The 24,377-nt window shown below is 44.8% G+C and overlaps 1 protein-coding gene across 3 annotated transcripts in view; it reads left to right on the plus strand.

The window, feature by feature from the left end:
• Nucleotides 1-8,768: 8,768 nt before the first annotated feature.
• Nucleotides 8,769-24,377, plus strand: part of LOC140724187 (NACHT, LRR and PYD domains-containing protein 3-like) — a 31,200-nt gene continuing 15,591 nt past the window's right edge. For 2 of the 3 annotated variants that reach the window (XR_012098056.1, XM_073038672.1), the window contains exons 1-4: nt 8,769-8,908; nt 14,532-14,623; nt 15,788-15,954; nt 24,171-24,342. Coding sequence is in view for 2 of the 3 variants with exons in the window: in XM_073038672.1 (XP_072894773.1) it covers nt 14,614-14,623; nt 15,788-15,954; nt 24,171-24,342 (349 nt within the window). In the remaining variant the exon portion in view is untranslated. The remainder of the gene's footprint in view (nt 8,909-14,531; nt 14,624-15,787; nt 15,955-24,170; nt 24,343-24,377) is intronic. The other variant, XM_073038673.1, reaches the window with a different exon arrangement.

Below are 24,377 nucleotides of genomic sequence, written 5' to 3' on the forward strand. Positions count from 1 at the left end.
CCGCATTCAAAGAAAATATGGAAAAGCGTATCTGCACGGGTTGCGATTAAAATTTGGAAAGGACTGTTGATGGTATCAGAAATGACCTGGCCACTGTGGAATGGATCAGGCTGTTTTCTGGCAAAGGCATTCTAATAAGCGGGGGACCTTCAAGGGAGACATTTTGCGAGTATAAAGTTGTTAATGTGCCTATCAGAATAAAAGGCAAGGATAACTGGTTGAGGGAACCTTGTTTTATTTTTGAGAGATGTTGAGGCTCTGGTTACATAAAAGGAGTTCCTTCGTAGTTTAAGGGTGGCTGGTACTTACTGAGTATATGAAATGCAAGGTAGAACTTAAAAAAAAATCAAGTTTACTAAATGAATGCTTTGGGTGAAGGTTAGTACTAACGGATTATGCAGATTAGAACAAAAGGATTGCAAGGAATATCATTGGTCCCCTGGAAGATCAGAACAGTAAACCATACATGGAGCCAAAGGAGATGCGGAAATGACGAGATGGAAGCGATGGATATTCTGCATCTGTAATTCCGCAGGAGATGGATACAGAGTCTGTATAAGTACCGAGATCCTGGATCCTCTGTGGATTAGAGAGGATCCTCTGTTTCAGAAAAAAAGTCTAAAACTCTATAACATTCTCATAATGTTATAGGCAGGAGAGTCTGATATCAGTAGTGGGAAAGATTTTGGGAGCTATTCTAAGCGATAGGATATATGAATTATTTGATCGACATTGACTGATTATGGATAGTCAGCATGGCGTCGTACGTGGTTGGTCCCATCTCAGCAATCTTATAGATATTTGTGACGGTGTTACCACGAAAGTTGATGAAGACAAGGCAGTGGATATAGTCTTTATGGACTTTAGAAGAGAATTGCCAAGGTCTGGCATGGGAGGATAGTCAAGAAGGTTCAGACACTCGGCATTCAATAAACTGGATAAGACATTGCCCTGGTGGTAGAAACTAGAAAGTAGATAGTTACCACTCTGACTGGAGGCCTGAGACTAGTGAAAAGCTGCAGAGATCAGCGCCGGCTCGGTTGCTCTTTGTCATCGAAAGCAACAATCTACATGATAATGTCGTTAACTGGATCAGCAAAGTTGCAGAGAGCGACAAGATTAGGGGTGCAGTGGATAGTGAGGAAGGTTATCATGACTTGCAGCGGGAATTGGACCAGCTGCAAAAATGGGCTAAAAAACCCAAAAGTAATCTAACGCAGTGCGAGGTTTTGCACTTCAGCAAGACCAGCCAGGGTAGGACTGAAGCAGTGAACGATAGCGTACTGAGGAGTGTAGAAGAACGAAGGGGTCTGCGGTTACAGGTCCATAATTCATTGAATGTAGCGTGACAGTTCGATAGGGTCGTAAAGAAAACATTTTCAAACATTCGCCTTCATAAATCTATGTATTGAGTACAGGAGATGGGATGTTATGTTGAACTTTTATTAGACTTTGGAGTACAGTGTGAAGGATTAGTCACCGACCTGCAGTAAAGATGTGAATAAGGTTGTAGAATACTAAAACAATTTACAAGAATGTTGCCGGCTCTGGATGACCTGAGGTATAAGGACAGATTTAATAGGTTAGAAAATTGAGAGGGGATTTGATCGAGGTATACAAAATTATGAGGCATATAGGGCAAGTTTAAACAATCGTTTTCCACTGATGGTGAGTGGGACTGCAACCAAAGGTCATGGGTGAAGAGTGAAAGATGAAAAGTTTAAGAGGAACATGAGTGGAAACTTCTTCACTCAGTGGGTCGTGGAATGAGCGGCCAGCAAATGTAGTGCATGAGAACACCGTGTCACTGTTTAACTGATCGATTGGATGGTAGGTGTATGGTGGGTTATGGCCCCAGCGCAGGTCGGTGGGATTAATAATTTGGATGGTAGGTGTATGGTGGACTATGGTCCCGGCGCAGGTCGATGGGATTAATCATTTGGATGGTAGGGGTATTGTGGACTATGGCCCCAGCGCAGGTCGGTGGGATTAATAATTTGGATGGTAGGTGTATTGTGGACTATGGCCCCGGCGCAGGTCGGTGGGATTAATCATTTGGACGGTAGGGGTATGGTGGGCTGTGGTCCCAGCGCAGGTCGGTGGGATTAATAATTTGGATGGTAGGGGTATGGTGGACTATGGCCCCGGCGCAGGTCGGTGGGATTAATAATTTGGATGGTAGGTGTATGGTGGACTATGGCCCCGGCGCAGGTCGGTGGGATTAATAATTTGGATGGTAGGAGTATGGTGGACTATGGCCCCGGCGCAGGTCGGTGGGATTAATAATTTGGATGGTAGGGGTATGGTGGACTATGGCCCCGGCGCAGGTCGGTGGGATTAATAATTTGGATGGTAGGGGTATGGTGGACTATGGCCCCGGCGCAGGTCGGTGGGATTAATAATTTGGATGGTAGGTGTATGGTGGACTATGGCCCTGGCGCAGGTCGGTGGGATTAATAATTTGGATGGTAGGGGTATGGTGGACTATGGCCCCGGCGCAGGTCGGTGGGATTAATAATTTCGATGGTAGGTGTACGGTGGACTATGGCCCCTTCGCAGGTCGGTGGGATGAATAATTTGGATGGTAGGGGTATGGTGGACTATGGCCCCTTCTCAGGTCGGTGGGATTAATAATTTGGATGGTAGGGGTGTGGTGGACTATGGCCCCGGCGCAGGTCGGTGGGATTAATAATTTGGATGGTAGGGGTATGGTGGACTATGGCCCCGGCGCAGGTCGGTGGGATTAATAATTTGGATGGTAGGTGTATGGTGGACTATGGCCCCAGCGCAGGTCGGTGGGATTAATAATTTGGATGGTAGGTGTATGGTGGACTATGGCCCCAGTGCAGGTCGGTGGGATTAATAATTTGGATGGTAGGTGTATGGTATACTATGGCCCCGGCGCAGGTCGGTGGGATTAATAATTTGGATGGTAGGTGTATGGTGGACTATGGCCCCGGCGCAGGTCGGTGGGATTAATAATTTGGATGGTAGGTGTATGGTGGACTATGGCCCCGGCGCAGGCCGATGAGATTAGGCGGTTTAAATTCCTCGGCCGAAAGACCTGTTCCTGTGCTGTACTTTTCCATGTCTCCATTACTCCTTGATCTCCGATCCATAATACAGACAAGGGGCTGATTAAATGATTGTCCAAAATAAATATCAGAAATTGAATTATTCACACTTTATCTCGCCGCCCAAATAAAATCCAACAGCATGGATGTGTTTTGAAGTAGTTTCACACTGCCTTGTCCACTGCCCCACAGGCTTCCACTCGCCGATCTTTCGTAACCATAGTAACACAGAAAATGCTGCAGGAACTCAGCAGGTCTGGCAGCATCTGTGGAAGTGAATCATCAATCGATGTTTCGGAATGAGGAAGAGGCCAGATCATTGTCCGTGCACATTCCTCAGAACAGGGAGAGGCTCTCTGCTGAAATCAAATCGGACCAGTTTGACAATTCACCCTCATGCGGGTGTGAAACAAAGTCACTTCAATAATGCATTTAACCATTTCTGCTGCAGGATAATGCGATTAAAAGCTGAAACATGATTTATAGTAAATTGCGGGGGTCGTGAACCCCCCACGTTACCAGTTACAGTTGCTGCCCCGTTTACTGGAGTTTACTGCACTTTATGTTCAGCTGAGACTGACATAATCTGCTGATGTTTTAGAAGCTATTTTTCATGATGCCTTTAAATAATTCAACCTTTGGCATTCCCAACCTCGACGTTCCACAATGTAAACAACTGTATCAAGTATCTGGAAACTGGTTCATACCCAGTCACAGTTACCAGTAAACTTTTAAATGGGGCTGATTTACGGGTGAGAGTGAGGGGAAGGGGCTCTGTGATGTGCATGGTCAGGGGGTGAGCAGGGCAGGGGAAGGGTAGGGTGTGGGGGTGGAAGTTGGAGAGGGGAAAGCTGAAGATGTGTTTCACTATTTGGGGCAGGTAGAGGGAGGGAGAAGGGGAGCGAGAGAGCGAGCTAGGGAGAGAGATGGAGAGAGAGGAGAGAGTGAGAGGTGAGGAGAGAGAGAGAGCGGAGACAGCGAGGGGATAGAGGGTGAGTTAGAGGAGGAGATTGTGAGAGCAAGGGTCTGGAGGATAGTGAGAGGGTGAGTAAGAGGGGTAGAGAGTGTGTGAGTGGGATAGAGAGAGATTGGTGGACTAAAACGGGGAGAGGGGAGGGAGTAAGGAGTGGGGAGAGTGAGGAATCTAAAGGTTAAGTACGATATTATAATGTCCTGATGGTGATATGACTGATATTTCAGTGTAATAATCACTGAAGGACAGGCAGATGAGCTACTGTAGTCATTAGACTTGTTTACAGGACGGCAGGCCTGGCAGCTCAGAATTTCGGCGTTCCGGTGTTTTAGACGCAAGAATCCGGGCGGGATTAAAGGGGGGTTGCGGCGTTACTAGTCAGGGAAAATGTCCTGTCATTGCTCAGTCAGGACAGACTGGATAACTCGTCCACAGAGAACACAGAACAGCTCATCACAGGAACAGACCACGTGGCCCACAATGTAGCGTCGAAGCACCTAAGAAGCAAATCAAAGCACACAGACTCTAATCCCTCCTGCCGACACCACGTCCATATCCCCAGTCTTCCAAACGTTTGTTCCTATCCAAACGTCTCTTAAAAACCTCTAATATCTCTGCCTCTCCCTTCATACCAGGCAGAACATTCTCTGAACACGACTCTGAATGAAGAAGACTACCCCTCTCATCCCCCTTGAAGGCACCCCCCTCCTGCCCTCAATACATGCCCTCTGGTATCAGACATTGCAACCCCGGGAAACAGATAACCCCTGTCCACTCCATTTAAGCCTCTTATAATGTTTTAAAACTCTATCAGAACTCTGCTCAGCTTTGTTGCTCCAGTGAACAACCCATTTATCCAGCTTCTCATGATAACTCATATCCTCTGTACAGGGCAGCATCCTTGTAAGCCTGTTCTGCACCCTCTCCAAAGCCTCGACATCCATTCTATTGTGGAGTGACCAGAAATGTACCAGTTCTCCAGATTTGGCCTCACTAGAGTTTTATAAAGTTGCGATACAGTCTCCTAACTTTTCAGCTCAATGCTCCGACTAATATAGGCAACCATTCCATAAGACTCCTTAACCACCTTATCCACCTGTGTAGCCACTTTCATTGAGTTATGAATTTGGATCACAGATCTCTCTGCTCAGCAAAACTGTTAAGGATCTTGTTCCTAACAGTATACTGTCTCCTTGCATTTTCCCCTACCGACGTGCAACACCTCATATTTATCTGGGTTAAACCCCGTCTGCTATTTCTCAGCCACATCTGTGACTGTTCTACATCACGTTGTATTTATTGCCAGTCTTCTACACGATCGACAATTCCACCAGTCTTAGTATGATCCACAAATGTACTAACCGACTCCTCTGCATTTTCATGCGGATCATTTATATACAGCACAGACAGCAGAGCTCCCGATGCAGATGCCTGCGGAGCTCCGCTAATTTCAGACCACCAGCTCGAATTAGTCTCTTCAGCCGCTACCGCCTGTCGTCTATGCACAAACCAGTTCCGAATTCAAACAGCGAATTCGTAGCGGGACGCGTGCATCCTCCTCTTCTGGATTAGCCTCCCACAAAGGACTGTCAAATGGCTTACTAAAATCCATGTAGACAACATCCAGTACCCCACCCTCATCAACCTCTGTCATCGTCTTGTCAAAACGCTCAATTTGGTAAGACTCGACCCAACAAACACATAGCCAAAATGGCTCTCCGTAATTAGGACATTGTTTCCCAGTACTCAAAATTCCTATCCCGAATAATTTCCTTCAGCAACTTCACTCCACCTGACGTGAGACCCACCGGTCTATAGTTCACAGGATTTTTATTTACTCCTTTCATAAAGAGAGTTGCAAAATTATCGGATTGCCTGTTCTCCGGGACCTCGCCGGTGTCTAGAGAGGACAGAAAGATACTGGGCAAGGGTCCAGCAATCTCATCTCTTGACTCCTTCAATGAAATGGAGTAAACTCTATAAGGCTCTGGGAACCTATCTACCTATCAAACGTTATGGGGAAAAGTCCAGCGAGCAGGTCTGAGGGGTAAAAATAAAGATCAGACACGATTAAATGGCGAAGCGGACGATGGGTCAAATGGCCTAATTCTACTCCTACGTCTTATGGTCTTATAGTCTTAATACTCATAAGAAGCCCAACACCTCATCGTGTGTTTTGTTTGATTCTAAATTCTGAAACTTAAAATAGGTTTTCTTTTCCTTCTTAACTAAATTTATCACTTCGCTGTTCATCTGACCTTCTCTTGTCTTTCCATCCCCGTCCTTTCTTTTTAACCTTTCCTTTCCTTTTCTCATCAATTAACCTTTAAACACCCAGTACATATCTGATGTTTGCTTTCCAGACAATATGTTCCCAATTAACGCTTCTTAGTTCCTGTCCAATACACTGGAAGTTCGTCCTACACTCCCACTGGAACTATGCCTCTCCGTACCCATCACTATCCCGAAAGTTAAGGATTTATTTTCAATGTTCCCTGACTGTTCACCCACTGAAAGGTGAAACTCGTTATCCAAAACCAGATCCAGTATGGCCCATCCTCTCGTTGGACCGTCCACATATTACTTTAAGAAACCTTCCTGTATGCACTTAAGAAATTCTGCCTCAAACTAAACCCCGACACTAAAAAAGGCCCTGTTTATATTAGGGACGTTGAAATCCACCATGACAACAACCCTATGTTTTACACATTTCCTTAAACTGATTACATATCTGTGCCTCAATGTCCCGGTGGCTATTAGGGCGTCTGTAGTACAATAACATCAGATTGATTACACTCTCCCTCTCCCTCAATTCCCCCAAATGGACTCTGTCTGACCCCTCCATTATATCTCCCCTGAGTGCAGCTGTGATATTGTCCCTGATTAGTCGTGCAACTCCCTCCCGCCACTTTCAACGCCTCCTGTATCTTTTCTACAACTTCGAAAATCTGGTACATTAATCACTCATTCCTTCCCCTCTCTCAGCCAAGTCTCAGTCATGGCTACAACATCATAGTTTCATGTTCTGATCCATGCTCTAAGTTAATCACCTTTCCCAATAATGCTCCTAATATTAAAATATACACACTCAAACGATCCGATAAATTATACCTGTTACATCCACAATGCGAGGCAGTCGATGCTGTCTACTTTGCATTTGAAAAGTTCCCACGTGGGTGGCTGACCGAGAAAAGTAATTTGCCTGACATTCAGAGTGAGTTAATAAATTAGAATAGATATTAGCATTATGGGAGAAGGCAGAGAGCGGTAATGGATGTTTGCCTCTCCTGTGTAGACCTGTGACTAGTGGAAAACCGAAGATATCGCTGCTGGTCCGTTGCTGTTTGTCATGTATGTCAATGATGTGGATGACAATGTGGTTAATTGAATCATCACTTTTGCGGATTACACGAAGATTGGGGGTGCAGTTAACACCGAGGAAGACTATCGGTTTGCATTGGGATCTGGACCAGCTGGAAAGCTGAGCTGAAAACGGCAGATAGAATTTAATGCAGACAAGTCTGAGTTGTTTCGTTTGTGTAGAATCAACCAGGATAGGTCATACACAGTGAAAGGTAGGGCACTGAGGAGTGCGGTAGGGCAAAGACGTCTGGAATACAGGTCCATAATTCATTGAAAGTGGCGGCACACCTTGATACGGTAGTAACGAAATCTTCTGGCACATTGGCCTTCATAAATTATTCAGTACAGGAGATTGCATGCTATGTGAAAGTTGCATTAGAGGTTTATGAGGCCTAGTATGGAGTGTTGAGTGCAGTTTGCGTCACGTACCAACAGGAAAGATTTAAATAAGGTTGACAGAGTAGAGGGAAAATTGACAAGGATGTTGCTGCGATTAGAGGACCTGAGTTACAGGGGAAGGTTGAATAGTTTACGACTTGTTCATTGAAACACAGAAGATTTGGGGAGAAAATTGACGGAGGTCTACAAAATCATGAGGGGTATAGATGTGGTAGATAGGTTAGAGGGATAGGGAGAGTGAGGAGTAGATCAAGGGATAGTGGGGAGTGAGGCTCCCATTTCAAACCAGCACACTATTCCCTCTCTGGCGCTGATTTTCAAATAGTACGTCACTCCCTCCCAGGCGGCCATTCCGACAACTGTTTTACTTAAGTTTTTGCATCACTCCCTCAGTAACACCCATTTTCAATCAGCCCATCCCTCCCCACCCCTCTCAGTAAAACTTCTGGCCATTTAGAACATATGACTTTTTAAGAGAAACAAATTCCACAAGTATTTCCGGCGGGGTGTGGATCAACAACCACTGCTTGTGAAATGATCCCCCCGTTAACTGTGGGCGAGGGGGATTCTTGTGACAATAGTAATCCGGGTGGAAATGCAATAATTTCTCAATGATAGTGTTAATTAATGATTTTTGGTAAATTACCCTGATTCGAGAAGAGCTGAGAAATCTTTGAACAGATTTATTCCAGTTGTATATATATATATATTACACTCTTTCGTTTAATTTCAGCAGAAAGGTGTCTCCTTGTACCTAAACACCGAAACAGGTGAGAGACGTTTGAGCTGAAACTGTACCTTCGCCGGGCAGTCCTGTTTAAACACGGGGCGGAGCTCAGACCCTCCCAGAACCCGGGCTGGATCAAATCCGCAGCCTGGGTCTCGCTGAGTTAAACAGAGAAACTCCGCCCCACTGCAGCGGTGAAAGAAAAATGAGAGATCCACACGGAAATCCGGACAGAAAGGTTAACGCAGCAGCTCAGACTCAACTCTCCGTACAGGGTGAGCACACCGGTGGAGGAACTTTGTCGATCACCCGGGTAGTCAGACTGTGATTTCCCGGGACCACACTGAACGCCGTCCGGTTACAACATCAGAGGTAAGTGTTGTCTATGATACTGCACAACTATTCAGCGTTTACAGCGAGGCTCGGCTTTGGTCGGGATCGGGAGTGAATTTAGTGGGAGAGGGGAGTCCTGACATGTCCATATTAACGAGTCAGTCACCGTCCAAATGGATTAAGAGAAAGGAGGACTTTGCCGTCAACCACAAATACTCTCCAGGGTGGTTTCTACTGAGTGCGAGCAAAAACATCTTTCACCCCGGTAGTGACATGAGAAATATCCCACGGGGCAGTGACCCGTCATCGATTTCTCTCAAACAAGAGAAAAGAGCAAATGCTGGAAATCCGAGCAACACACACAAAATGCTGGAGGAACTCTGCAGGCCAGACAGCATCTATGGAAAAAAGTACAGTTACATTGGAGGTTACAGGTAATGTTCTTTACATCGCGCCATGTAGCAAAAGGGGTTAAATACAATATTAAACTGTCTTCACATTTGAACAACAGTGTCTTGTCGAACCGGTTTGGATTTGATTTCAGCGGAACGGCCGCTCCCTGTTCTGAGGAATGTGACGGACAGGCAGCTGCTTGCTCGCAGACCCTGAGCACCGGGTTTCACAGAACAACAAGCCGCACCTTCGAAATCAGTCAATCATCTGCCCTCCTCCCCTTTCCAGTCCAGTCCTGATGTAGGGTCTCGATCCGTAACGTCGACTGTTTACACCCATCCATAGATGCTGCCTGACCTGCTGAGTTCCTCCAGCACCCTGTGTGTTTCCATGGATACGAGAGATCCTTGTGGGGCGGTGGACGGGGTTATTTGAAAGAAATGACACACAATATCCACATTGTCAGAATATTCCAGGGGAATTAATGCGAGAATAATAATGTTTCTGATATTTATTTCTGATCTTTATTTCCAAAAACACCCGGTTGTCTGTGCATTGGATAAGCGATCAAGGAGATATTTGTTTTTTTTTAAGCCACTTCTGGCTCTGGTGCCTGTTGTGTTCCAACTGTTTCCTTTTTGCACTATTGACAGTGTCCACAGGTTAGGTAAAGATTAACGACAGCGGCCACCAGTTTCAAAGCAAGGGTGCGAGATCCGTAGAGCAAAGACCTGTTCCGTTTCCAGAATTTCCTATTTCAGACGAATGCATCAACTGTTCCTGTGCCGATTGAGGGTGTTTTGAACTCTGCCGCTCAATAGCCAGTGGAAGCAATGGCCTATTCTGTTTAATGCCGAGATTTTTGATAAACAGCAGGTTTGAAGTGTTACAGGGATGGACATGGGGAAATACAGAATTACATTTTAGATCATTTCAGCCGTGATCTCGGTATCTGCAGCAGCAGTTTCGAGGGGCCGGGTAGTCCAATTATGCATGTTGTTGTGTTGACTGGAAAAACTCTGACAATTTAATTAATATAAGCTTACTAGTATGTGAAGGGATATATGTTTTTATTTATATAGTTGAACTGAGCACAAGCAGTTTGCTTGATTTAATGATTTGCATTCAGCTTTGTGCGTTACATGTGTGCCCCAGCTGCATTAGGCTGTCGAACTTTTGACTCATTCGGTGAACTGGCCAGCACGGTACGGGACCGAAGGACGCGCTTCTTATTCCTTGTCCCTGACTCCACAGTCTGCTCATCTACCGCACGCACCAGCTCACCGCCCCGCCCACTACCCACGCGCGCACTATATGAGACCAACGTATTTGAGCTTTTCAAGCCTCCTCACCAGCTGTCTGGCTGTACTTCTTCAAGTATTGACTTATTGGGTCTTCTTGCTGGCTAATGCACTCTTAAAACTTTCTTCCAGCATCCGAGTTCAAATATGTTGATTCTTTTGTATTCAGCCTCACTGATAGTCCAGCTCTCACAGACATACACCACAACTGGAAATACCATAGACTTGACAAAACGGACCTTCGTAGACAATGTTATGTCTCTGTTCTTCAGTATTTTGTCTAAAATCCCATTGCTACCCTCCCTAGAAGTAAGAGCTATTTAATTTTGTGGCTGCATTTATCATCCATGTAAAACTTTGAACCGACAAAATCTGTTACTGTTTCCACTTCCTTTCCATTGATTACCACGAAGTTGATAGGGTTGGCCGGTATTCTTAATATTAAGCAACAAGTCAACTTTTCCACTTTATGTTTGACGAATCTTATAGAATTTTCTGAAGACGTAACTAGTAGAGTGGATAGGAGAGAACCAGTGGATGTGGTATATTTGGATTTTCAAAAGGCTTTTGACAAGGTTCCACACAGGAGATTAGTGTGCAAACTTAAAGCATATGGTATTGGGAGTATGGTATTGATGTGGATAGAGAACTGGTTGGCAAACAGGAAGCAAAGAGTGGGAATAAACGGGACCTTTTCAGAATGGCAGGCAGTGAATAGTGGGGTACCGCAAGGCTCAGTGCTGGGACCGCAGTTGTTTACAATATATATTAATGATTTAGACGAGGGAATTAAATGCAGCATCTCCAAGTTTGCGAATGACACGAAGCTAGGCGGCAGTGTTAGCTGTGAGGAGGATACTAAGAGGATGCAGTGTGACTTGGATAGGTTAGGTGAGTGGGCAAATTCATGGCAGATGCAAATAATGTGGATAAATGTGAGGTTATCCACTTTGGTGGCAAGAACACGAAAACAGATTATTATCTGAATAGTGGCCGATTAGGAAAAGGTGAGGTGCAACGAGACCTGGGTGTCATTGTACACCAGTCATTGAAAGTGGGCATGCAGGTACGGCGGGGGTGAAAAAGGCAAATGGTATGTTGGCATTCATAGCAAGAGGATTCGAGTACAGGAGCAGGGAGGTTCTACTGCAGTTGTAGAAGGCCTTGGTGAGACCACAGCTGGACTATTGTGTGCAGTTCTGGTCCCCGAATCTGAGGAAAGACATTCCTGCCATAGAGGGTGTACAAAGAAGGTTCACCAGATTGATTCCTGGGATGGCTGGACATTCATATGAAGAAAAACTGGATCGACTAGGCTTATACCGGTGGAATTTAGAAGATTGAGGGGGGATCATATTGAAACGTATAAAATTCTAAATGGATTAGGCAGGCTAGATGCAGGAAGATTGTTTCCGATGTTGGGGGAGTCCAGAACGGGGGGGGGGGGGTCACAGTTTAAAGATAAAGGGGAAGCCCTTTAGGACGGATATGAGGAAATCCTCTTCACACAGAGAGTGGTGAATCTGTGGAATTCTCTGCCACAGGAAACAGTTGAGGCCGGTTCATTGGCTATATTTAAGAGGGAGTTAGATATGGCCCTTGTGGCTAAAGGGATTGGGGGTATGGAGAGAAAGCTGGTACAGTGTTCTGAGTTGGATGATCAGCCATGATGATACTGAATGGCGGTGCAGTCTCGAAGGACCGAATGGCCTACCCCTGCACCTATTTTCTATGATTCTTTCGCCTTCATTAGAAACTTCCTCACATCCTACTCACGTTCAGCCATTAGAGTAGTATCACTAGCATATCTGAGGTTGTTAATTGTTCATCCGGCAATTGTGATTTCAACACTTTGAGTCCTTGAGATCAACATTCATCATGATGTGTTCAGCACATAGATTAAATGAGTAAGGTGACCGTATGCAACCTTATCTCACTCATTTCCCAATCTTGAACCAGTTTATTATTCCGTGGTCTAACTGTTGCTTTTTAATCTTTGTACAAGTTTCTCATAAGGCAGATCGGATGCCCAGGTATCCCCATTTCTTTAACAATTTGCCACAGTTTATTGTGGTCCACACTGTTGAAGGCTTTAAAATAGTCAATAAAACAAAAATACATACATTTTTTCTGGAAGTCTCTCGATTTCTCTGTTATCCAGTGTAAGTTAGCAATTTGGGGCACAGCGCAACTGCCTCTACCTCTTCTAAAACCAGCTTGTACACCCAGCATTTCTCGTTCCATATATTGCTGGAGGCTTGCTTGCATGATCTTTAACATTACCTTGCTGCATGTGAAATTATTGAAATTGTTCGGTAATTTGAACATTACTTTTCATTTCCATGAAAATTGGGATATAAACTGTTTTGTCTTTTCCAGTCTAAAGGCCATTTTTCGGTTTACCAGATCCGCTGTCAAATTGCATGCAACACTTTTACATCATCACCTTTTAAAGTTTTAAACAATTCAACTGAACTCCTGTCACATTCTGCAGCCTTATTATTGGCAATGTTTTCTGTCGCCCATTCACTCACTTTCCGGAATGTCCAGCTCTAGATCGATGAGAGAGTTATTGCAGCTGTCTTCGCTGTTGGGATATTTCCTGTACAATTCTTCTGTGTATTCCTGCCATCGCTTTTTGATGTCTTCTGCTTCTGTAAGAGCCTCCCCTTCTTTGTCTTTTACTATACTTATTTTTGCATGAAATGTTCCTTTGATTTCTGTAATCTTCTTGAATAGATCTCTTGGGTTTTTTTTTTCTAATGTTGGCTTCTTCAGCTTCTTTGCATCGCTCCTTTAAGTAAGTTTCCGTATCTTTCCTTGCTATCTTCTTGAACTCAGTGTTCAGTTGGAGGTATTTGTTGCAATCTCCTTTGCCCTACTCTTCTCTTCACTGTTCAGCCTCCGCAGAGCTCAGCCCTTTTGCTTTCCTGGCCTCCTTTTTGTTTGCAATACTTCATGTTGGCACCTCTTGTATAATTCTCCTTACTGCTATCCATAGCTCTTCTGGCTTTCTCCATCAATCTGTTCTTCACCTCCGCGGCATATTATTGAGGGATGCTCTCAACATCAACCTTTCCCGGCACGTTGATTTTCCTGGTGCTCTTCAGTTTCATTCTGAAACAAGCAGCTGAGATTGTCAGAGACCAGAGGGACCGAGGAGTTTAAGTGCAAAGTTCGCTCAATGCGGCGACACGGGATGGTGAATAGTTGTTTATTACTCCGTCCTTCAACAGTCAGGGTACTGACTGCTGGAGTTGTAACATTATTAAATTTAATTTTTATTGAGAAACAGCGAGCCACGCTGCCCATTAACTCCCCCAACTTGATCCTAGTCTTATTATAGGACAATTTACAATGACCAACTAACGAGCCTGACGGTACGTCTTAAGACTGTGGGGCGACATGTGGCTGTGAAGAGGTGTTTATCATGCCGTCCTTCAACAATTAGGGTATGAGTGCAGAAGTTGGGACACTATTTTTTGAGATACCTCGAGTCGCGCTGCCCATTAAGTTCCCCGAATTAATCCTAGTCTTGGCACAGGACAATTTACAAGCTGCCCACCTGCGCGTATTAAAACTAGGTTGAAACCGGATCACCCATGCGATCACGGTGAGAACTTACAAACTCTCAAAAACTTTCAAAGATTGAAATCGGGTCGTTCCAACTGAAAATAGTTATGTTAACCACTATAGGGCCGTTGTATAAGTCGTTGGTGAGACTGTGCTTGCAGTACAAAGTATAGTTCTAGCCACTATGTTTGAAAAGGTTTGGTTAAAGTGGAAATGGTGCAGAGAAGATTTGCGAGTATGTGGTCCGGGCCAGAAGGCCTCAGTGCTGGGGAGAGGATGCCACTCTATGTCTTTACTCCCTGGAATGTAGGAAACTGAGTAACGACCTTACAGAAGTGTTTTAAATTATGAAGGGCAGAGTAACTGACACACTCCGTTTTATTTGTGTAATTCAGATCATCGCCAGCAGGTGGTGCTTTCTTCCACTCGGAAGGCAGACAAGCAGACGACTGTCAAACAACGTCAGTCAGAGTCAGAATGGACACAGGTATGTTCACTGGGCTCTTTCTCATTAAAACGCTGTCATCACGGTACACGTGTAGTCAAATCATCAATGGTTCAGAGGAATAAACTCGGGCGCTAAAGGGGCACAGAAAAGTGTCAACAAACGGGGTCATTGATCCTACTGGTAAAGCGGCCTTGAGCAGTGGAACATTCACCAGGTCCAGCGCAGGGACCTAACAACGGGAATAGTCGAACACTCCGCCCACCGTGCAAATCTTCACCTGAGTGAAAGGAGAAGGAGCTCCTGAAAGTACAGTGGGTGTGGGTGAAACTCAGAGGGGAATGCAACAACGGGCAATGTAACAGTCCAGAGAACAGACTGAATTTCCGTCAGTATTTGGTATGCCTTGATGTGGGAAATGCCTCCGACAGCCAGTGAGAGAAACAGATGTTGTTTTCTCTTTTGGAAGCCCTGTGGTGAATTCTCCCTGGATTTTCGGGTTGTTGCACAATGGAGGTGAGGGGAGTTTCCCGGTATCTGTTTTCTGTGGCCTTGTTAAGGAACGATATATTGTGGGAGAACGGGCTGGGTGTGGGAGAGAATGAACAGGAGAAATTTTAAACAGGGAATCTGAGGGGGCTACCGAGGCAATGAAAGTCCTTGGCGAATAAGATTAAAGTAAAACAAGTGGATAAGTAGAGAGGGCAACGCACACAATGGTGGAGGTGCTCAGCAGGTCAGGCAGCGCCTATAGAGGGAAATCGACATTTCCGGTTGAGGAATATTAAGCTGAGACTTTGTACGTTGATTTCAATGTTGTTTTGGTCACATAAAAACGAGTCAGGACTGGAGGAGCGTTCTTCTGGGTGAAGGTCTGCTACCAGTTGTGCCGTAAGCATCACTGTTTCAACGGGCGTCGTGTATGATGTAAATACAGACAGACAGGTTTTAAGGTGGGAAGGGGAAGTTGAAAAGGGATCAGGGATGCGTATTTTCCACAGAGAGTGATCGGTGTCTGGAATGAGCTGCCGAGGGAGGGACTGGAAACAGATACTCAGCAGCGTCTGAGAGGCATTTGAACTCATGAGTAAGCCGGGAACGGAGGGATATTGACCGTGTTCCTGAAGGTGGAATTGGTTTAAATTGGCATCGTGTCCGCATACACATGGTACACTCTACTATTTTATGTTCTATGACTGACTACAGATCTGAACTCCGCAATCTCCGCCTTCCTGTCAAATTGTGAGGATCACCAACTGTTCCGGTTGACGAGATTCTACAAGGAGCGACTGGAGCAGGCGATTGAGGAGGGTGTGGAGGGAGTCGGCTTCATGTTAATGGGCGAGGATCACTTCACCGGGCCAGAGTATCACGTAAGTGGAAGGGACATAGACTGAGTGTAGATTCTATTGAATTTATCATAGACCGACAGAACCGGTGTAACGGCACCCCTACCCATTGGAAATAAAAATCCTGCAATGCTTGTGGTGAACATCAAGAAAAGAGTTTTCGTTTGCGGATACACTGAGCCTTTATTCACCACTACAAGCCTCTGACCAGTTTTCTGAACACATTCAGTTTTGGACAGGTTAGGATACAGACAATGATTGACAGGTGACTTTAGTGTGTGACACTTGACGGACATTGCAAGTGGACAGAGAACCAATTTACACCACTCCGTCTGATATCACATCATGTTCCCAATACTCGACTTTAAGGGCCATTCATTCGTCTGTATTCTCTTGATGACCAGTGGGTTTCCCACAAATCAAATAAATAGTGATTAATTTCTCAGCTCATTTCTCGAGTCTACCTAACCCCGTCATCAATTGACCAGGCAGTATTGAATATCGTCTCTGGTAAACTGCTGAACCGTTTTGTTGGTTAATATCCCAACATGCCTCATGGTTCTGTTACCTTCTGATCCTTGTGACTGTTCCACTATGAGTATGTAACTACCAGCACATATGCTATTAACATTGAAAAGTGCAAAATCAGTATCACTGGAAATATTACAAGCATCTGCATCCAGCACAAAATTACAAAGAAACAGCTTTCCAGTGGTCCTTGTGCTACTGGAGAGCATTCACCTATTGCCACCCAGACCGTACCGAACCCGACATTCCACATGAGACAACCGACAATTTCAATCCAAACTTCTTTATGAACATTACCACACATGCACAGAATTCCAGAATTTGCTATCTGCTCCTCACTGCCAGTTCCCAGCTGTAGGCGGACATTGAAACCTCACGGAGCCTGCCAGTGAAGTGTTAACCCGCTGCATAGCACCAGGGATTACCCCAGGTAGAATCAACAGTGACCCTCTCATACTTCGAACTAGTTATAATCATTGAACTCTACAGTACAGCAACAAGCTCTTTGGCCCATCTAGTCTCACTGACTTAACTTTTCCTTTTGCCTGCAGCTACTCCGTTATCTCATCCCTAACAATCGATTCCAAAAACTTCCCAACCACTGATCTCAGGCTAATATGTCTATAGTTTCCTTTCTGCTGTCTCCCACTCTTCTTAAATAGCGGAGTAACATTTGCAATTTTCCAGTCATCGGGTCAATGTCAGACTCCATCAACTATTGAAAGATCACTATTAATGCCTCCGCAATGTCTGCAGCTACTTCCGTGAGAACACGAGGGTGCATTCCATCAGGTCCAAGGGATTTATCCACCCTCAGACCATTAAGTTTCCTGCGCAGCTGAGCAGTCGTAATTTTCCCGGCACATTCTTCACTTCCCTCACACTCTTGAATTTCCAGTATACTGCAGATGTCTTCCACTGTGAAGACTGATGCAAAAAATGCATTCAGTTCCTCTGACATCTCAGCGTCTCTCATTACAGTATTTCCAACGTCATTTTCTATTGGTCCCATATCTACCCTCAGCTCTCTTTAAACGTTATATACTTAAAAAAAAACTTTTAGTATCTTCCTTGACATTAGTCGCCAGCTTCCTTTCATAATTCATCTTTTCCTGCCAAATGACCTTCTTAGTTTTCTTCTGCAAGTTTTTAAAAACTTCCGAGCCCTCTATCTTCCCACGTGCTCTGGCTTCCTTGTATGTCCTTTCTTTTGCTTTTACTTTGGCTCTGACGTCACTTGTCAGCCACGGTAGAGTCCTTCCTCCCTTTGATAGAAATCTTCTAGTTTGGAATATATCTGTCTTGCCCTTCCCTCATTTTTCTCGGAAACCCCAGCCACGGCAGCTCTGCTGTCCTTCCTGCTACTGTGTCTTTCCAGTCAATTTTACCCAGTTCTCCTTTCATGCCATTGCAATTTCCTTTAGTCCACTGAAATACCGACAGAATGGAATTTAAATTCTACTTCTCAAATTTCAAAGTGAACTCGCACACATTCTGACCACCGAACGCTAAGGGTTCCTTAACCTTAAGCTCTCTTTTCACATCCCGATCATTGCACAATACCCAATCCAGCACAGCCGATCCCCAAGTGGACTCAACAGCAAGCAGTTCTAAAATGCCATCCCTTAGACAATCTACAAATTCTCTCTTTTGATTTTCAGTAGTGGCCTGGTGTTTCCAATCCACTGCCATTTAAAATCTCCAGCGTTTATCGTGACATTGCCCTTCTGACACGCCTTTTCTATCGCCTGCTGTAATTTGTAATCCACATTCCGGCTGCTGTTTCGAGGTCAGTATACAACTGTCATTAGGGTCCTTTTACCCTTGCTATTTCTTAACTCAACCCGTAGAGTCTCTACACTGTCGGATCCTATCTCAAACCTTCTTAATGATTTAATAACATTTCATATATACAGGGCCACTCAACCCCCGCTACCTACTATCCAATCGTTCCGATATACCACATATCCTTGGACTTTCAGCTCCCAACTGCAGTCATGTTTCAGAGATGGCCACAATGTCATACTTGCAAATCTGCAGCTGAATTTCAAGATAGTCCATTTTATTTCGTATGTGGTGTGCATTCAAGTGTCACACTTTCAGTCGAGCATTTGCTGCTCTCTGTTTTAACTGCACAACGCGTCTATTACCCTGTAACTCATGCCACTGGCTCTGATTGTCCTTATCTCCTGCCTGTCCTTTCTATCATCACTGTTTTCCCCATTCTCAACCCTAACACTGGTTCCGAACACCCCCCCCCCGCCAAATTAGTTTAAACCCTCCCTAACAGCTGAATTAAATCTGCCTCTATCCCAATTTCTGTATTCAAAACTTTGATTTATGAAGACCGATGTCCTGAAAGCTTTACAACGCTATCTACCTTTAACAGAACTTTCAAGAAATTTTGGATCTCTATTCCCTGATGTCTTGGTTTTTTCGCACTGTTCAATGCCCTGCCAATAAAGGTCTTAGTGTTATCGTGGTTTCTCCTCAAAAAGTGCAACACCTCAAACTTGTCCTGATGAAATTTTATCTGACAATTTTAATCAACCCTATTCCAACTGTTCCAAGTCCCGCTGGAAGATTTGATAATCTTCCTCGCTGTCCCTACTTTGGTGTCATCCACAGATTTGCTGACCCTCTTTACCACATTACCATCCAGAGTGTTGATATATGATATATATGACAGACAACATCAGACACAGCACAGATCCCTGAAGCACACCACTACTCATAAGACCCCAGTCATAGAAGCAAACTATATCTCTTAGCTTCTCTCACGAATCCAATATCTAAACTAACTTACTACCATGTCATGAATGCCAAGCGATTTAATCTTACTGATCAAGTTCCTATGATGGACCTTGTCAAAGGCCTTGCTGAAGTTCTTGTAGACAACATCCACTGACTTGCTTTCATTACTGGTTAGGTAACTTCCACGGGAATCTATAAGGTTGGTTAGACAGGATCTACCAGGCAAAAATCATTGATGATAATCCGTATTCACTCCTTGTTCATCCAAATACTCATATCCAGTCTCTTACAATACCTGCCAATAACTTTACCATCACTGGTGTTAGGATCAGCAACATGTAATTCCCTGGTTTATTCTTACAGACTTTTCAAACAGCATTAGCTACACATTGGCTACCCTCCAATACTTCAACATCTGACGTTTTAAATATCTTTGCTCGAGCTCCTGCAATCTCTGCACTAGCCTCAAACAAGGTACAAAGGACCTTATCCACCCTAATCTCCCTCAAGACAGTAAGTATCACCTCATCTGTAGTCCGTATAGAGTCCATGCTTTCACTGCAATTTTGCCTCACTCTAAATACTTTGTATATTTCCTGGGTAAATACAGTGTCGTGCAATAGTTTGGGCACCTCTGGACAAAATATCGGTTACTGTGAATAGCAAAGCGAGTAAAACCTGATTTCCAAAAGGGATAACGTTAAAAATGATACATTGTAATATTTTAAGCAAGATTTCTTTTTGTTTATTTCCGTCTTTTACAGTTTCAAAGTAACAACAAAGTAAAAAGGCCCGAACAAAAGTTTCGGCACCCTGCACGGTCATTGCTTACTAACACCCGTTTTGGCAAGCATCACAGCATGTAAACGCTTTCTGCAGCCAGCTAAGATTCCTTCGATTTTTATTTGGGGGATTTTTTACCCATTCTTCCTTGAAAAATTCTGTGAGAATCTTGGGCTGTCTTACATGCACTGCTCTTTTGAGGTCCATCCACAGACTTCCGATGATGTTTAGGTCGGGGGATTGTGAGGGCCATGGCTAAACCTCCAGCTTGCTCCTCTTGAGGTAGTCCATTTCTAATCGTGAGGTGCGTTTAGGATCATTATCCTGTTGTGGAAGCTATCCTCTTTTCAGCTTCAGCTTTTTTACAGACTTTGTGGAGTTTGCTTCTAGAGTTTGCTGGTATTCATTTTTTTCTCTCTTCCCTCTACCAGTGAAATGTTCCTGGCTGCAACATAAGCCCATTATCGATCCACCCCTTGCTTAATAGTTGGGGAGGTGTACTTTTAATGAAATTCTGCACCCTTGTTTTTTTTCTCCAAACATACAGCAAAAAGTTATATTTTAACTTCTTTCCAAAGAGTTCCCAAACTTTTGCATGGTGCTTCTTTCCTTTTTTTCTCACTCTGAGATTGTACAAAAGAAAAATAATACACTAATCTTGCTTACAATGTTGAAAAAAATGTTTCATCTTTAAATTTTATGACTTTTGGAGATCACTTTATCTTCCACTCACTTATTCACAGTAACAGAAATTGTGATCGGGGTGTCCAAACTTTGCATGCCGCTCTGTAAATGCAAAATAATAAATCTATTTACATCTTCCCCTCCCCTTTCAGCATCATACATTAAATCCCACTCTGAACTTCAAGAGGACCAATTTTGTCCGTCGGTATACTTTTGTTCTGAATATATTTGATGAAGAGTTTGGGATTCTCTTTTCATTTTCTGTTAGAGCAAACTCATGCTGTACCTTAACTCTCTTGATTTCCTCCTTTAGTAACTATTGCATTTCTTGTATTCATAGTGTACCTCATTTGATCCTTCAAGCCTATGCTTGTGATGTGCTCAGGGCCTGAATATCTCACAAAAGCCAAGGTTCCCTAAATATGTTACCCTTGCCTTTTATTCTGGCAGGAACAGTCAGACTCTGTATTTGTGGTTATTCATTCATTCGAACTCTGTATTCTCAAATTTTCAGTTTTGAAGGTCTCACACTTACCAAGCACGTCTGTACCAGTAACCAACCAGTCCCAATCCACTTTCGTCAGATCCCTTCCGATATCAAAATAATTGGCCTTTCTCCAATTTACATTCTTAACCCGAAGACCAGACCTACCCTGTTCCATAATGATGTTTAAACTAATGGCACCAGATCCAAAGTATCTACCTGCGCACACCTGCCCTGTCTTGTTCCCTAATAGAATTCCAGTATGCACTGTCTATAGTTATGACCTCAATACATTGATTACAGAAAATTCCTTCAACTAATTTGACCAGCAGTATCGCATACAGCCCTTTACAATATGGGTGTCCCAGTCAATAAATGGAAAGTTATAATGATCTACCATCATGTGTTTATTGTGACTGTCCGTGATCTCTCTACAAAATTGATCCTCTAAAGACCATTGACTATTGGGTGCTCGAAAATACAACCCCATCCTTTTCTTATTGTTCAGTTTCACTCATGCAGTCAGTTGACGAGCCCTCCAGTTATCTTGTCTGAGCAATGCAGGGACATATATATGACTAGTTGTGCTACCTCTCCTTCTTTAATTCCTCCCGCTCCATTGAATCACGTCAAACGCAACGGAATGCTGGAATGCCGAACAGACAGTCCTGTCCCTCTTCCTACCAAATCACATTAACGGTTACATTGCTGTAATTCAATGTGCTGATCCATGCTCTAAGCGCATCTGCCTTTTCTACAATACTCCTTGCATTGAAATAATACGCAACTCGGAACATTAGTTCACCATGTTCATCATTTAGTGTCCTGACTTTGCAAGTCAGCTTAACAGCGTATTTTCCACACAGTCACTCCATTATCCACTCTGGTTCTTTATCCCCCTGCAACTAGTTTAACACCTCCCCCATCCCTATGCCGCGGTAACAATCCTTCCCGTAAGGTTATCAGTCCCCCACTAGTTTAGATACAAAACGATCACGTATCTCCATGTCCCATCTTCCTTGGAAGTGAGCCCAATCATCCAAATATCTGAAGCCCTCCATAATGCACCATCTCATCAGCCACACGTTAGACAGTATTATCGTCCTATTTCAGGCCTCACTCGCACGTGTTTCGGGTAGCAATCCTGACAACACAGCCCTGGAGGTCCTGACCTTTAGCTTAGCATCTAACTCCATGAGATAACTTTGCAGGACCTCATCACACTTCCTACTCTTGTCACTGGTGCCTAGGTGGACCACGAGCTCTGGCAGCTCATCCTGCCCTTAAGAATTTTTCAGAGTCGATACAAGATATCACTGACCTTGGGAGCACACCAACCAAAAATCTTGTTATCGTAAATAGAATCTCCAGTCTGTTCTCCTGACCATTGCATTCCCCCTGTCAGTGCAGCTCAGCACTTCTCATCACTTCTGAGTCACAAAGACAAACTCAGAGCCAGAGGCATAATCACCGTGGCCTTCCTCTGCTAGGCCATACCCAGAAACAGAAAGCCGTATAGCTGTTACAGAGTAGTTTCCTGCAGTGGCTGCCTGTTCCCTTCCCCCTCCTGACGTCACCCAGTTTTCTGTGTCCTGTCCCCCCACCCGCTGACGTCACTCAGTTCCCTGTGTCCTGCGCCTTGGGCACAATTCCCTACCTATATAGCCTGTCAGTCAACCTCTCAGGCTCCGGAGTGATCCTGGGTTCATCCAGCTCCACCTCCAATTCCTCAGCACAGTCTGTAAGAAGCTGCAGCTGGATGCAGTTCCTGAAGGTGCAGTTGTCAGGGACACTGGAGGTCTCCCTGACTTGCCGCACCCTGTAGGAAGAGCATCCCACTATGCTGCCTGGCATTCCCACTGTTCTAACAGTGAAACAGAGAAGGGAAATATTACCCAAGATCTACCTAAATCCTCCGCCTCTCCTCACTGAACCCTCTCTGACACAAAGCCTCAATAACCTACTCTATCTCTGGCTCACTCACACTATGTCTGCTCCTTTTAAACCTTGCCAAATGGATAAGAACTCTGCAATCTGTGGCAAGACAGCATCCAAAAGCCTTGTTCTCGTAAGTAGAATCGCCAATCTTTTTTCCTAACTATTGAAGTCCCCCTGTCAGTGCAGCTCACCACTTCTCATCCCTTCTCAGTCACAAGGCCAAACTCAGAGCCAAAGGCATAATCGCCGTGTCTTTCCTCTGCTAGGCCATGCGCTGAAACAGAAAGCTGTATACCTGTTACAGAGGAGTTTCCTGCAGTGGCTGCCTGTTCCCTTCTCCCTCCTGACGTCACCCAGTTCCCTGTGTCCTGTTCCCTTCCCCCTCCTGACGTCACCCAGTTCCCAGTGTCCTGTTCCCTTCTCCCTCCTGACGTCACCCAGTTCCCTGTGTCCTGTTCCCTTCCCCCTCCTGACGTCACCCAGTTCCCTGTGTCCTGCGCCTTTGGCTTAGCTCCCTCCCTGTACAGCCTGTCAGTCAACCTCTCAGCCTCCCGAGTGATCCCGGGTTCATCCAGCTCCAGTTCCAATTCTTGAGCACAGTCTGTAAGAAGCTGCAGCTGGATGCACTTCCTGAAGGAGCAGTTATCGGGGCCTCCCTGTCTGCCTCCTTTCTGCACCCTGCAGGAAGAGCATTTCACTATACAGGCTGGCATTCCCACTGTTCTAATCATAAAGGTAAAATGTTACCCAAAAGCTACCTAAAGCCTCCGCCGCTCCTCACTGGACCCTCTCTGACACAAAGCCTCTACTCCCCACTCAATACTGGCTGACTCACGCTATGTGTGCTCCGCTTAAAACTCGTCAAGTGGATAATTACCCCACCTTCTGTGGCGTGCAGGAATTCCTGACTGACCCCTGCTCGCTTCTTTTAAAATCTTTCTCCCGCTATGAACACTTCAATGGCTGTTAGTGATCTGTGGGGAGCAGAATGTGCTGTGTCAGTCCATATTCAGGGTAGATTTGGAGCCATCCCTCAGCTCCTCAATATATTCCCCATTGTTCATTACAGAGCGTGACTGAGCTCGCGGAGAAGGGAAACCGAACGGGCGCTTCCAAACTCCTCCTGGATCTGGTGATGGAGAAGGGCTCCGGGGCCCGGAGGGTGATGTGGGAATCCTTTGTGAAACTACATCACCATTTACCGAAGCTGAGCAGAATATTGGAGGAAATACGGGAACGTGGTACGGTGAACAATACACTGTGTGTTACAGATGTA

The sequence above is a fragment of the Hemitrygon akajei genome, unplaced genomic scaffold (genome assembly GCF_048418815.1).
Source record: "Hemitrygon akajei unplaced genomic scaffold, sHemAka1.3 Scf000171, whole genome shotgun sequence".
Classification (NCBI taxonomy): domain Eukaryota; kingdom Metazoa; phylum Chordata; class Chondrichthyes; order Myliobatiformes; family Dasyatidae; genus Hemitrygon; species Hemitrygon akajei.